Consider the following 14,732-nt stretch of genomic DNA (forward strand, 5'->3'; position numbering starts at 1 on the left):
CTCTTGCAATGTTTTCTTAGAACATCACAAAAGTATAATCTAATGTCAGGCCTTTGTTTTAATAATATGTATTGCATAATTATATGAATATTGAATATAACTAGATATTCAGGCTAAGTGGTAGTTATGCGATGCCAGCATCATCTTTCATCATAGAGGCCTAAGCTATGACATAGTTTCATCGCAAAATCTTGTCAACTGCAATCAGGTTTCCCAAAGGAACTGGCAGTTGAGATCTTAGCCAGAGATCAAGAGATCCATCAGTGTAACTGATGCTGTCTGGTTATGCTGACCCTGGGCATTTTTACAAAGAATAGCACCAGGTGACTTACAAGTTAGGGGGTAATCCCCCATGTTTCAGCACCGGTCAAAACCACACTTCACCGTACTATTTTAAAAAATTTACACTTTCGGAACAACTGCCTGACTGTGGATACCAGAATTTTATGCATGAGTCATTCTCTCAAATCCTAATAACTATTGAGCGCTCTGAGAAATACTTGTCACTTTCATTTTTCACATGTAGTGTTACAATGTCGTCAATAGTTACTCCTGTGTTTTTGTAATGATTCCTCTATTATAGGTACATCCATATACAGGTCTTTACAATTTTATAAAATGTAATATGATAATACTCTCAGTTTCCAGGGAGTTGAAAAGGAAAGTAGTAAGGCAAAAGAATCTCTCATTTCTATAGCTGGGTTAGTCAAGGCCACCAGACCAAGCAATGTACATTGGGATTTTCAGATTGGAGATTGAATTGACACTTAATTGATTAAATGTGAGGTGTGAATTTATTAAGGAAATTCGACCCCTAGTTCAGAATAGACTGCGTCATAAGTAAATGGAAGTATGATTTTTACACTTTGAAATTTTTGCATCAAAAACTAAAATTAATGATAAACAGATATTTGTCTTTATTTTGGGGCGAAATTGAGCCCATGGAGTCTCTTCTACCACCTAATCCCTTAAGACATACGAGGGTAATCCCAAAAGTACCTGACCCAAAAAGAAAAAACAAATATTTACAAAAAAATGAATTTATTTTTCAACATAATCTCCTTCCAGCTCTATTCACTTTTCCCTTGCGATGTTCAATAATTTCGATACCCTTTTTATAATAAGAAGTCTTGCACCTCAAAACAGCCATTAACTGCCAACATTACTTCTTCACGTTAGGAAAATCTACTTCCACCAAGCTATCAAGTTTGTGAACAGAAAATCATCCGAAGCGGCTAAATGTGGCAAATAGGGTGCATGAGGTAGAAATTCAAACTTTATTTCGTGAATTTGGCCATTGCAATAACGGATTTATGAGCTGAAGCAACACTTTCTTCTTAGCCAAATGCGGCCACTTTTGCTTGATTTCTTTGCTCAAACGTTGCAATAAGTTGGCATAATACTTGCCGTTGATAGTGTTTCCTTTTTCAAGATGGTCAATGAAAACTATCCCACGCGCATCCTAAAAAACCGACGCCATCACCTTGCCTGCAGATGAAATGATCTTCACAATTCTTTGGAGCCGGTTCTCCCTTTTGAATTCATTGTTTTGATTGTTATTTTGTCTCTGATGTGAACTAATAGACCCATGTTTCATCCATGGTTATGAAACGGCGCAAAATTTCTGCTGTGAAACTTTGCTAAACACTCTATTGAAACATCTTCACGACTCTGGTTTTGCTCGAGGTTGAGCAAATACACCAGCCATCTTGCACACAGCTTTCTCATGTCCAAATTTTCAGCTAATATGCAACGTACTGCACTTTTTGAAATGCCTACAATGTTTGCTGTCTTGCTAGATCACTTTGAGTTGACGATTACTCAGCATCACTTTGTGGATTTCCTTAACCATTTCTGGAGTCGTCACCTCTTTTGGTTGACCAATGCGATGCTCGTCTTGGCAGCTCATACTGCCTCCTTTAACTCTGCTACCCAATATTTTACTGTTGCAAACGAAGGAGCAGACTCACCCAGAGTAGAATCCAGTTCAGCTTCTATATTGGTTGGGCTGAGGCCTTTCAAATAAAAGTATTGTATCACATAACGATGGCCAATTTTCTCCATTTTCACAAATTCACTGGAAACGTTCACTATTGATGACTGCCAAACAAACACTGAACAACGTAGCATCTTCAAACTTGAAAGATATGCTTTATAGAGTCCATACTTTCTAATACAAGTAAGAGTCCAGTGATATTTTTCAAACAACTACCGCCAGCTCTAGGTCAGGCCGGGTACTTCCGGGACCACCCTCGTACCTTTGTAAACAAATTTATATTCATATGCAACTTTTTGTTTATTGTGATTAATTTACCAACATGCAAAAGTGAATTTACATTTGATGACACATAGAGAGGACTAAAGGACACTACGATTAGTTTCACAAGTAGTAAAGGTAGTTTTGAGAATCATCATAAAAAGCTTGCAAAAGGGTACAAACAATTATCTGGGTAGCAAATTGTTAGCTTTAGAAATCAGAGAGGACCATGTAAATGCCATTACAGAGATGGAAGCATTAACAGAAAAAACTTAAATACAATCAGGGAGTCTTTGTCTGATATGTGGATTTTGAGGAGGCATTTGAGTGAAATAGTAAGGTAAAGACAAGGGGGAATCAGTTTTAAGCAATTATTACTAAGAAATATCTGAGACATCTGGATGAAATAAATTCTACATATTAATTGATTCCATTGTAATTAATGTTGCCAATCACAACTATTTTTATTGATTTGCTTTGCTCTGGGAAGCCGTAGATTAAAGTAACTCGCGGTGTAAAGACAATAGAGGCTCGCAGTGTGATTAAGTTAATTATATTGAAAGGTTACAGGGCCCAGAAAAACCACAAAGAAATTATGGCTGTTTATGGAAATGATTGCCTGTCACATGACTCAGTTTAGAGGTGGAAAAGTAACTTTCAAACTGGTCACATGACTCTCTCAAATGATCCCAGAAGGGGAAGACCATCATTCACCAATCATGCTACCACAATGAAGGAAGCAGAGGACTTTATCCTATTGGACCAAAGGGTAACCATCCAAATTATGATTATCTTTTGTGCATGGGTGGTGGTAGTCCAGGGGTAGAGCGTTGGAGTGCCAGAGTTCGATTCGCGGGCAAGCCTCTCTGAGCCCCTGTAGCTCCACCCAAGCTATGTGATCTTTCGGGCACCAGATACTGACCAGTTCCTGGGGAACCATAACTGGCACAGGAAAAGGAACTGGCCCCCCTACCCTAATGTGTGAATTTCACATGCCATCAGGGTTAGTACTGGATGAAGTTCTGGGGCTACTATTACCCACCAGCCTGACCTTCAGGTTAATTACTGTGTTTATGGCATATATTTTGTGCATTGAGTCCAATAATTTCTGATCAATAACTTAAAATAATTATTAAAAATAAGGGAAAAGAAATGGCATACATTTTGCAATACCAAGCATTACATTAGTGTAAACCTTCGTTATTAAGTTTTTAGCATACAGATGAGGTGTGGGAATTAAGGTAATCAACTAGCCATTATTGTTAATATTTATCATTAAGTAATCTACTGGTTAGGTTAGGGTTTGGATGGACACCACAACCAAATAAATATTTTGCGGCTCCTAACTATACACAATCCAGCAACCTAATCTACATCAAGTCCCTCTTCATCTCTGCATACTCCCTTCCTCCTTTCATCCCATTCAACATCCCTATCCTGTTCCTACCCTTTCATAACATTCTCCCCTCTATTACAGTCTTCAACATCCCACTGCCGAACAATATGCCCTTCATCAATTTTTCCTGCCTCCATAGGCTTTCTCCCAACAATCCCCTCTCCACGCCCACCTTACCAAGTACTTCCTCATTTGTTTTCCTTTTGGTCCATTTCACGTTCTACATCCTTCTCCACACCCAATTTCAAAAGCCTCCAATCTACGTCTATCCTCATGCTTCAATGACCATGTTTCCACGCCGTTCATAGCTACGCTCCATATCAAAGTTTTCACGAGTCTTTTCTTAATATCCTTATTATTCGTTATCCTTTCGGTCCATTTCACCTTATCCACTCCAACATTTCAAAAGTTTCCCCTATCCTTACATCAGCCTACTTTAGTGACCACGTTTCAACGCTGTACATAACTACGCTCTATATGAAAGTTTTGAGGAGTCTTTTCTTACTCAACTTTCTCTTCCTTGTGAAAGCCTCTTTGCCTAGCACAATTCTTCTCCCTACATCTCTACTACTTTGACCGTGTTGGTCTAAAACACTTCCGAGATACATAAACTGTTCTACCTGCTCTAGTTTTTGCCCTCCAATTATAATGTTTAGCTTAGCCTTTTTCCTTCTATAAAATCGCATAACCTTTGTTTTATTGATATTGATTCTCATCCCATATCTGTCGCACTGAATTTCCAATTCACTCAGCAATGTTTGCAACCCCTTGGCTGACTGACGAATTAGAGTTAGGTCATCAGCACACCTAACTGATTTTACGAATTCCCCTCCAACTTTCATTCCTACCTCCAGTTCTTCCCATGCCTCTTTAATTATTTCCTCCGCATATAGGTTGAACAGCATATAATGGACAACCCTGTCTTACACCTCTTCCTAACACTGCCCATTAGGACTCTCTGTTCCCCACTCGCACCTGAGCAGTCTGAGACATGTACAGGTGTCAGATTAACCTTCTGTCCCTCGAATCTATTTCTAGTTTCTTCAATATACTCGTTATTTTGTCCGAATTCACTCTATCAAACACATTTTCAAAATCTACCAAACAGGCAAATACGTCCGGATTGTATGCTATATTCCTCTCGATTAACGATCTCATCACTGCAATGGCATCACGCGTACCTCTCCCCTTCCTAAACCCAAAATGATCATCCCCTAGGTAATCATTTGCTCCACTCTCTATCCTTTTGTTTATGATCCTGAGAAAAACTTAAGCTGCATGGGAAATCAAAATTATTGTTCGGTAATCCTCACATGATGTAGCCTTAACCTTTTTCAGGATAGGAACTAACACTGATCTCAGTCTTCCGGCCAGATTCCTTCCTCAAGATGCTATGAATTAGTCATCCATAGAGATGCTTACTCCCACATTTTCCTAAACCTTTTAGGAGTTCTGCAGGAATGTTGGCTACCCCCACGACCTTATTTGATTTCATCTCCCTTAATGCACTTTCTATCTCATCGTTGAGTATGCCTGGACCAAAGCTATCTTCCTCTACTTCATGTTCCTTTTCTATGTCTATCTTTGTTGGTCTAAGTTCTTTACTTTACAGTTCTTCTATACACTCCTTCCATCTCTCTTGGATCTTCTCTGTGTCAACTATTATCTTGCCTACCTTATCTCTAACTGTAAGCATAGATCTTCCCTTCTTACTTCCCGATTAAGATTTAACTTTGCTGCACAGCGAACCAATTTCACCCTTCCTCTACATACTTTCCATATCTTCGCACCGCGTCTACCACCATGCCTCATTTGCTTTATTTGTTTCCTGTCTCAATTTATTGTTTAACTCTTTGTACTTCCTTTTGCCTAACTCTGTGTTTACATTCTTCAATTTTCTTCTCTCATCTATCTTTTTTATCATCTCCTCCATGATCCATGGTTTCCTTGTCCTTTTCCCATTAATGGTTCCTATGGTTTCATTTACAGCTTCCGATATCCCTTTTTTGATACATTCCCATTTTTCTTCGATAGTACTCAGCTCTTTACCCTCGTCCATGATTTTCTCTACAGCCTGCTGATACTCCTTCCATGTCAATCCATTTAATGTTTCTAAATTCCATTTCCTAACCCCACGCCTATCTTTTTGAAAAGGAAGTAACACTTCATAACTACTAAATTGCGGTCAGAGTCCATATCCACTCCCGGGAAGCTGTGCGAATTTATCACACTGTTCCTAAACCTGGGTCTAACAAGAATATAATCTAACTGATACCTTTTCGAGTCACCTGGCATTTTCCATGCATACCTATGCCTTTGGTGGTGTCTAAATTAGTGTTGAGGATGACTAACCTGTCTTCTACAGAACTCAATTGCTTTCTCCCCACAGTCATTCCTCATACCTAAACCGTAGGCCCCCACCTCATCACCATCTCAACCTTTGCCTACCATCACATTCCAATCCCTCATCAACTTTAAATGTTTCCCTGCAGGAACACACGCGATTATGTCCTCTAACTGATCGTATATCCTATCGACCTCTTCCTCCTAATGATTGCTTTGTCTTTTGCTTTTGTCTCCACTAGTAATATTCAACTAGCCATTATTTGAACAAATTAATTTTTCTTAAATCATTAATGGAGGGGATTTTTATGGTTATATTATGGAATTCACGATGACAAACCAAACATCTTTCGCTAAAGAACACATATGAGACACACATAATGTGCCTTTGAAAAGGTGACTCTAAAAGCCAAGGACTTATATACTTCAGAATATCCATTTCTTTCAACTCTCCACTCAAATACCACAGATAATCAGCACTGTATTGCACCTCCATCAATAAAAAATAATGACTTTATTACAAATTTCATGATATGTATTTAGGAAAAATGATTAGTTTGAAAATAGTTGCAACAATTTAATGCACTTCACAGCATATTCTCAGTCATGGTTATACAAAAAATATCACAATGCCTTAAATGGAATTTAGAATGTTAAACAACATTAAAATATGACAGTTAAAAACTCTCTTGAGGGATCACAGTTTGGATCCCTGAATAAATCCTCAAAAACAATCCAAAACACAAAATTGTTACACATCTTCAACCCAATCCACTTGAGTCCACTTTGGAAGCTCTGTTTCAAATGACCAATCTGGACCCTGTAGAAACAACAATGGCATTAGTGATTTGTTATGGCATTTTATTGAATAAAATATTCATGATATCTTGTACGGCATGAAAAAGTCAATACCAGAAACCAAATCAAAATCCATAAAAAGAGTAGAATTTATCAAATTCTCGCATTTCCTCCAAACAACTATAAAGGTATGTATGATCATATTATACACCTGTACGTGATGATTCATTGATTTTCATCATTGCTCTCAATGATGAAAAAACCACAACAATCAGCTGTAAGACCAGTTTTGCTCGCCAAAGGTAGCGTTCCCCTCATCATAGTAGGCCTCCCTCCCCTTGCGTAGACTTCACTTATTTGGAAAGGGCAGCATTACCCTGGACTCCACCCAGAACTCTTTCATCGGAGCCCATAAGCTCCACCCATCAGGCTTCCATGCCTCCCTCACCGTACCCCATCTCTCACACAATGCATGCAATGACTGCCTGTGCACAATACATATACCACAGTGGGTTTTCATCCATTCCATTTGTGCAATCGCAAAGAAAACCAACAAAAATAGATTTCATGCGTTTGTTCCAGATGATTCTTTTGTTTCTAAAAATACATAAGTACATAAGTATTAAATTATTTTTTTGAATTTAATTAAAAATTGTAGAGAAAAATGACTTCCCACTGACTTAATTGAAATGTTAATTAAGTCATTAAAATGCCTTGAAGGTTTTCACTGATTAAGCAAGGTCTCCCAACTGCAATCTCGTGGGAAAAGTCAACTTGCACATAAGCCTGACACTGGCCTTCATAAAACCTAGCAGGGACTGAATCTATAGCACAAATGCAAATAATAGGCTGGTATTTTACGGCAGCCATCTCTTACCTCAGTCTAAGTACAAATCCTCTGCAACAATTTCAGAGTGCATCCCATGATGTCCGGACATTGAGGGATCCGGATTCAAATCCCAGTCAAGGTGAATGATTTTTACGCTCTGAAATTGCTGCATTGAAATGCACATTAGCGGATGACTCCGTTAAAAGTTACTGCTGCAGCATCTCCCGCAGTTTCTTTGGAATTTGACAAATCCGCTGACTTGGAAAACAATCTTCTTGAATCACACTCAAAATTAAATCTTGGGTATGAACATTTTTAAATACAGTAAACCTTCCCATCAACGAAATTCAAGGGGCCACAATTTTGCCAATTCGTTAATATTGGGAGTTCTTCTGTCCGAAGCAAGAGGGGCATTGCATTCCTCCAGGGGATATGTGAAATGATTTTACTTTATTTAAGTAATCAATTACCAGTTGGTACTCTTTGATAACATTTAACTGCAAATGAATTTCTAAATAAAAGCAAAGAAATTTGTAGTGTGTGAAATCCCTAGAAAACATCGCAATAAATTCATTGATTATGAAACCTCACCAATAATAAGGGACATTAAGCAGGGTATTTTTTCTGGCGTGACTTTGTGGAACTGCTTCAAGATTTCAAAGAATTCAAAAACTTGGTTAATTCTACATAAAAATCTCAATAATAGCAGTTCCAGTTTTGGTTGTTGCACAGCATCTTCAGGATGAATAATTTAGAAATTTGAAAATGATCAATGAACACCCTATTATTCTAATTTTTTTTAAGTTACCCCAACATACGGACTCAAGTGAGATTGCAAACATGCAATTCCAAAAAGTGTCAAACCACTTACGTGGATCTCGCATCATTCAATGATGCGTGATTTATTTAGCAGTGTACCCACAGCAGAATCAGTGAATCGAGCCAAAATAGCCCTCATCAAGGCAGGCTCCAGTTGTTTATCAATTAATTTCCCTCCCTCCTCAAAGGGAGGAAACCAAAGTTACCCACTTCACATTCAACAAAAAAATGCTAAAAGCAATCTGAAGGGCTGGCCATGGGTTCCCCACACTCTCCAGCCCTAGTGGACATGATAGAAACATCATAAAATACAAAACACACCACATTGACAATTAAAGACTTCTATGGAACACTCCTCATTGACTATGGCACTCCAAAACGGCAGAAAATCCCTTTCCTAGGAAATATTTCAATTAGAACCAATAACCGTTTGCACAAAACCAAAATAAAACCTGCATTTTAGAGCAAGTGCAATCAACAAAGCATATTTATTCACACCAAAGACAGGATTGAAACAACACAAATAAGTGGTGTCTATAAATTCAAATGTGACAACTGCAATGGATGGAGTTTACATGGGGCAAGCCTGGAATAAATTCAGCGAGAGAATCAAGGAACAAGAACTCTTGTTCCAAAGAGGAAAAAAAATTGCATCTTTGCTGACAAAACATTTGATTGAGGAGGACCACACTAGTTATTTCACCCTCCAGATATTCCACCTGGAAAAGAAGGGACCCACATTGGACATCATCCTACAATTTGAAATAATACAGAGTCAACCTTTTGATAAATGTAATATTGTGAAAGAATATATGTGCGTTTGCCAAATATTTCTGGTTTTCGTGAGTGGGTGAATAAGTCCTGGCAGGAAAAAGTTAAAGAGTAAGACTATCACAATCTCTTTTCAAAATTGTAAAATGTGCTCGATGGAAGTGAAGAAGACATTGTGTATGAAGAAAGTGAAAATAACTGTGGTATTGATTTAGGAGTGTTGATGAATTTCTGGGATTCTTCAATGAAAAAATGTTGACATATGTATAGCTGCTAATTTTTAAATGAGACTTTTCAATTTTCTTCATATTACATGTTGACGTGAAAATACTTTGATCCTTTTCTGTCAGATCCAAGTATTTTCCATAAATTCTAACCTGAAAAATCACAGTACATCCAGGAAATACGGTACATATGATAGAAACGTGGCCACAAAAGCAGTGCATACAATTCAAATAACCAATGGTATAGAGCATAGGAAACCTGCAATCAAAGTAGATGGTAAATTTAGAAGGACACACACGATCATAACGAGAGTTTTCAATCAAAAAGTGAACTTTAGTACACTCTTCTTCACGAAGTACATGAAAAGGGAAATTCATCACATGTATTAAAAATAATTTGTCAAGTATTTTACTGGTGATTTACAATGGACAACCAGAATATTCAATTTTTTTCCAAAACAAGGAATTATATTAAGGCCATTCATTCCATGTTGTCTACAGTCAAAGTTTTAATCAAGGGCATAAGTGCAAACATACTACAGTGAAGACTCTCGATTCTTGGGATGTCACCGCGTAGGTTGTTATTCTGACAACAGTTTGCCCGAGTTTCAACGAGCATCTTCAGGTGGAATCCTGAAGATGCTCGTTGAAACACCAGCGAAACTGTTGTCAGAATAACATTCTACGCGGTGACATCCCAAGAATGGAGAGTCTTTCATCTGAACGCCGTGAAAATCTACCATCCCATATACTACAGCAATTTGGTCCACTCTTCAATGCATCTCTTCCCTCGGGCATGGTTCTCAATTTTAATCGGTGAAAGTGACCACGTCCAATCCAGAGAAAGTCGCCTTGTTTTGCCCAAGCAAGGAATTACATTGGACCACACTTGGTCGCATGCACTCTCAGGTTATATTGAACCTTAACCTGCCAATCTTCAAGTAGCGAGCAGTGGTTTTGTTTTTGGTTACAAATCAGGATAGCCTATGCAAGACCTAACTGCGAATAAGTGGACAAATGAAATGAATTTACCCCATACTTCCAGGCATGCAAGTACATGGCAAGGTCCTTCCGCTTTGGATCACGGTAGTTAACCTTGCATTCCTGGCAATGTTCATCCACAGTCATGAGGTTCGGGTCGAATGGCTGTAGCGGCTTCGCTGGCAGGGGCACCCAATCCACACCGTCGCCATTCTCCTCCTCCCCACCCTTGCCTGGTGTCTGGGTGCCAACTGTCGACACCAGTGCCCCACTGCCCTCGCCACTCACTGCTCCTGCGCCATCCCCACCCCCCCCCTCCTCCCCCTGGCCAATTGGTGCCTCCCGCACCACGCCCCGTGAAGCCTCATCCACCATCCCCATGAACGTCGCCCTCTTCCCCTCCTCCCCCCCTCCACTCCTGTCGCCCCCCACCCCTTCTGAGGGCACATGGGGTCGAGGTGCCCTCTCCTCGACATCTGCATCGCTCTCAAGGACGCCAAGCCAGTTCTCCGCATTGTGGACTGATATGAGGTCTCGGATGAGCTCGTCATCCGTCTTGCCGCCAAAATCCCCTCCTCGACCCTTGTTCGGTCCAAATACAGTGCTGTTGTACAGGGGGTCATTCACAATTGGAAAACCTGGTGAAAAAGAAGGTGGAGGGGAGTCGGAGAGGTATTACATCACTCATGTGGTTGGCACAGCATTTTAATGAAGAGATTTGGGACTTCTTTATTGACTCATGTGCCAGATTCATTGCATGTTATGTGCCAGTGATCAATATTATGGGTTGAAATTTGTCTAAAACTGCAGTTACACATTAATATACATTTTTAAGCATTCTACTGCATTTTGTCTTTTTGCAAAAACGGTGATTTTGAATCAATTTTTCCATTATTTTTTTCTGATTCATAAAAATAATAAGTTACACGAAATATTTTTACTTCACTCTGAAAGAGCGAGTAGCATTCAAGTAAACTGAATTCAGATCCACAGAAGCTACTGTTTCTTAAATGCTGAAATTTATACATTCTATAATTAGGGAAAAGCTGGTGAAATCATGTCTTCCATTTGGATGAGAACGGTGCAACTCCCAACTTATGTCAAGCTCCCTCAGGGTGTGCACGCCCCTGGCAGTATGCCTGCATTCTTTCCATGAGTTTCAGTCAAGCACCCTCAAAGGGTGTGGAGAGAGGGGAGCAGATCTGATAATCATACATGTTTTACATTGGGGGTGGTTACAAGTAGGGGATATAGAAGGAAATTTGCCAGGGGGGGGGGGGGCACCAAACGGTTGGTGGATCCCAGAAGGTTTTTGAGATTGGCGGTCGGCTTATAGTCTCAATTTTGCCCAAATAAAGACGTTTATCTATCTATATAATGATGGCACTTTATTTTTCATGGCTGAAAGTTGTTCAGAACAAGGCAAACGTAGAGACTGTTCATCAAATTGAAGTGAGCATGCATTTATGCATAAAATTACTAAGAGCCACAAGATAACTACGTGAATAGCAGAAACTCACCAAGGTATTGTAAGTGGACACGTATTTGGTGCATGCGGCCTGTGTGTGGTCGAGCGAGCACCACGCTTGTGCTGCCATTGTAGGAGAGTCTCTGGAAATCCGTGTGGCACTGCTTTCCAGTGGGAGACACCTTGCTGACACCAATTTTATAGCTTACAACATGAATGGGCTCATGGCAATCAACCTGTGAACTGAACATAAAATTGAGGTATTCTTGAATAGTTTACCCATTACACATTATCCCACTGGGAAATATATATATATGGTACACATTCATTTAGGGCTTGATTTCCCTTCTGCTGGCACAAGGATATGATAAGATTGCCTATGATTATGACCGAGAAATTAAACAACTTCACATCTTATTTGCACTGCCTTCCCTTCCATCAGAAGGAGCAATTAGCAACTTAACTAACAGATGAGTGTTAAACACTTCCCAAGTCAATTAGGGAGATATCATGAATATTCTATCAAGTAACCCAGTCAATTGTTTTCACAAGAGCAAGACCACAAAGCTGGGGAAGAGCTGGTGAGAGGATGAGGGAACATTTCAACCAAAGATTAACAAAATTTATTACATGAGGAAAAATTTCAGGTTGGATGCATCAGTGATTTTGTGGGGAGTTCAATCGGTATTTCGGCAGTACATAGAATGGAAAACACACAAGTATGGCATAAAACTACACACGCTGACCGAATAAAATGGTTCGGCTTTGAGAGTTTCAGTGTTTTCTGGCCCAAATGTCCTGAAATAGGTTGTCGGGGACTTTCAAATGAAGTGATGGAAAAATTGCAGAGGGATAATTTGGGGGTTGGATCCTTGGTCTTGATGGGAAACTACTACAATAGTGCCTCACTTTCTGACAAACTTATCTGGAAGCATGCCCATTGCACGGAAGCTATACCGTCAAATTGCAAGGGAAATGCAGCACAAGTAATTCCAAAGAAATCGAGACATGGCGAGTGCATCCATAGATTTACCGACAATGACATTTGTTCAATGAAGTGTAAGGATAGGAGGGCTTTAATAACAATTAGTTTAAAGCATGACTCAAAATTTAATAAGTCAAGGAGAGGGAAGGAAAAGGAAAAGGCAACATGAATGGTGTAGTGTAACAAGCATATGGTTGGATGAGACCAATGGTCAAATACTATTATATTATACCCACGAAAGGTAATCTTTATGGAGGTAAATGAAGTTTCTTGTGATTCAACTACAAATGTTGAAGTTGCACACTATTCAGGAAATACAGTGACCAGCAAGTGACTGGGTATGACCATCTGAATCAAGTGCTAAGGTCCCTTGCTTTGACTCAGGTCAAAATTGATACCTCCCCATCCATAACAAGCGCGAGAAAATTGACAGAAATGCAGAATGCGCTCATCTAAAATATAAAGAGAAAGAACTCTCTGGTCCTTGCTTGCCTGACCAACTTGCTCTGCCTAACACCCTGTTTTCTGGATTACCAAGAAAGAAAATGAGTTTATGGAGTTTAGACAGTCCATTAAACTGAGTAGTAGTTGATGGTTAATACTTATATTTACAGTTTACGTTATTTTAAAAGGCATTGATTACCGCAGAATAGTTCATTACTTTAATGGCCAATGTCTAATCTACTATATAATATTTTTATAGATTCTTGGAGAGACACTTGGAGAGAGGAATAAATGAGAAATCTCAATCACTGGTGCCATGGCGGTGCATCAACAGAAGATGATTCAGAAGCTGTGAGGGCTGCAGCAGTGAATGGAAATAAGTTGGATTGCAAAAATCTGCAAGGCCTGCTGGGTAAAAATCAGTAACACCGAATAAATGAAACAAGTGGGTGAACAGAAAGCACGTTTGTACTTGGGCAAGTTAGCAAAAAGTTGAAATTTTACTATATTGGAATTTCCCAAAGATTATTGTGACCATTGGTAAACTTGATTCTAAAGTAGTCTATTCCAGTTTTATGACGTGAGTATCTTTCCACTGGCAAGATTGCGCTCAAAATAGTGATTTGTGGCCACATGATTTCGACTATTGACATTTTAATTCCTGCACAAGAGAAAAATAGAGTTAACATAACATCAAAGTATGGTGCACTGCAACTGGAACTGATTAATCACGACCACAGTTCTGAAATTAAAAATAAGACCAAAAAAGCAAAGAAGAAAAAATACTCTTTTACTCTTTCTTAAACAGAACTATTGTTGAATAGAACCAGCTCCCTGGAGGTTTGTTTCAGCCCTTTCCATCTAATTTTATGAGTTTTGAGAATAAGTGTGAAGCAGTCACTGGGTTTCATTGATCAGTGATTATTATACTATTGTACTTATTGAAATATTGTTCTGTACGTGATGTGGACGGCGTGAGCAGTTTTATTGTAAAAGTGAATGACGCAATAATAGTGTGTAATTTTGAACAGTATACGAGTATGAAGTTGAAGAGTCCGTGATTATGGACGGAGTGCGGCGATGGACAGTGCGTTGTAGGTATGGTGTGGGCCTAGCCCATGCGTGATGGTGAAGGTGGTAATGGTGTCATTGTATATAAGAGTATTTCGCTTCATATCTGTCCTTCTTGTGTATGCATGTGTAGTAGTATTGAGGGGAGGCGACCTACAGCTGAAGTCATTTGCACCATTAGGGATGGACAGGAAAAGATGAAGGGTGGAGAGAAACCCGGCGTCGACATTAGCCTACTCTTTACAAATGGTGCCAAGGGGTCCACAGTTTAACGTCCCATCCGACGGACGGCGTACTCACTCAAAGTGCCCTCCACAAAGCACCTCAAGTAGGGATCGAAATACCT

The 14,732-nt window shown here is 39.4% G+C and overlaps 1 protein-coding gene across 1 annotated transcript in view; it reads right to left on the reverse strand.

Annotated features, from left to right (window-relative positions):
* Positions 1 to 6,584: 6,584 nt before the first annotated feature.
* Positions 6,585 to 14,732, reverse strand: part of LOC139692740 (pseudouridylate synthase RPUSD2-like) — a 65,269-nt gene continuing 57,121 nt past the window's right edge. The window contains exons 8-10 of the mRNA XM_071590986.1: positions 11,939 to 12,129; positions 10,470 to 11,056; positions 6,585 to 6,816 (exon numbers count right to left, since the gene is read on the reverse strand). Of these exons, the coding sequence (XP_071447087.1) occupies positions 6,748 to 6,816; positions 10,470 to 11,056; positions 11,939 to 12,129 (847 nt within the window). The 3' untranslated portion in view covers positions 6,585 to 6,747. The remainder of the gene's footprint in view (positions 6,817 to 10,469; positions 11,057 to 11,938; positions 12,130 to 14,732) is intronic.

This window comes from Hetaerina americana, unplaced genomic scaffold (genome assembly GCF_022747635.1).
Source record: "Hetaerina americana unplaced genomic scaffold, ioHetAmer1.1.p SCAF_40, whole genome shotgun sequence".
NCBI lineage: Eukaryota > Metazoa > Arthropoda > Insecta > Odonata > Calopterygidae > Hetaerina > Hetaerina americana.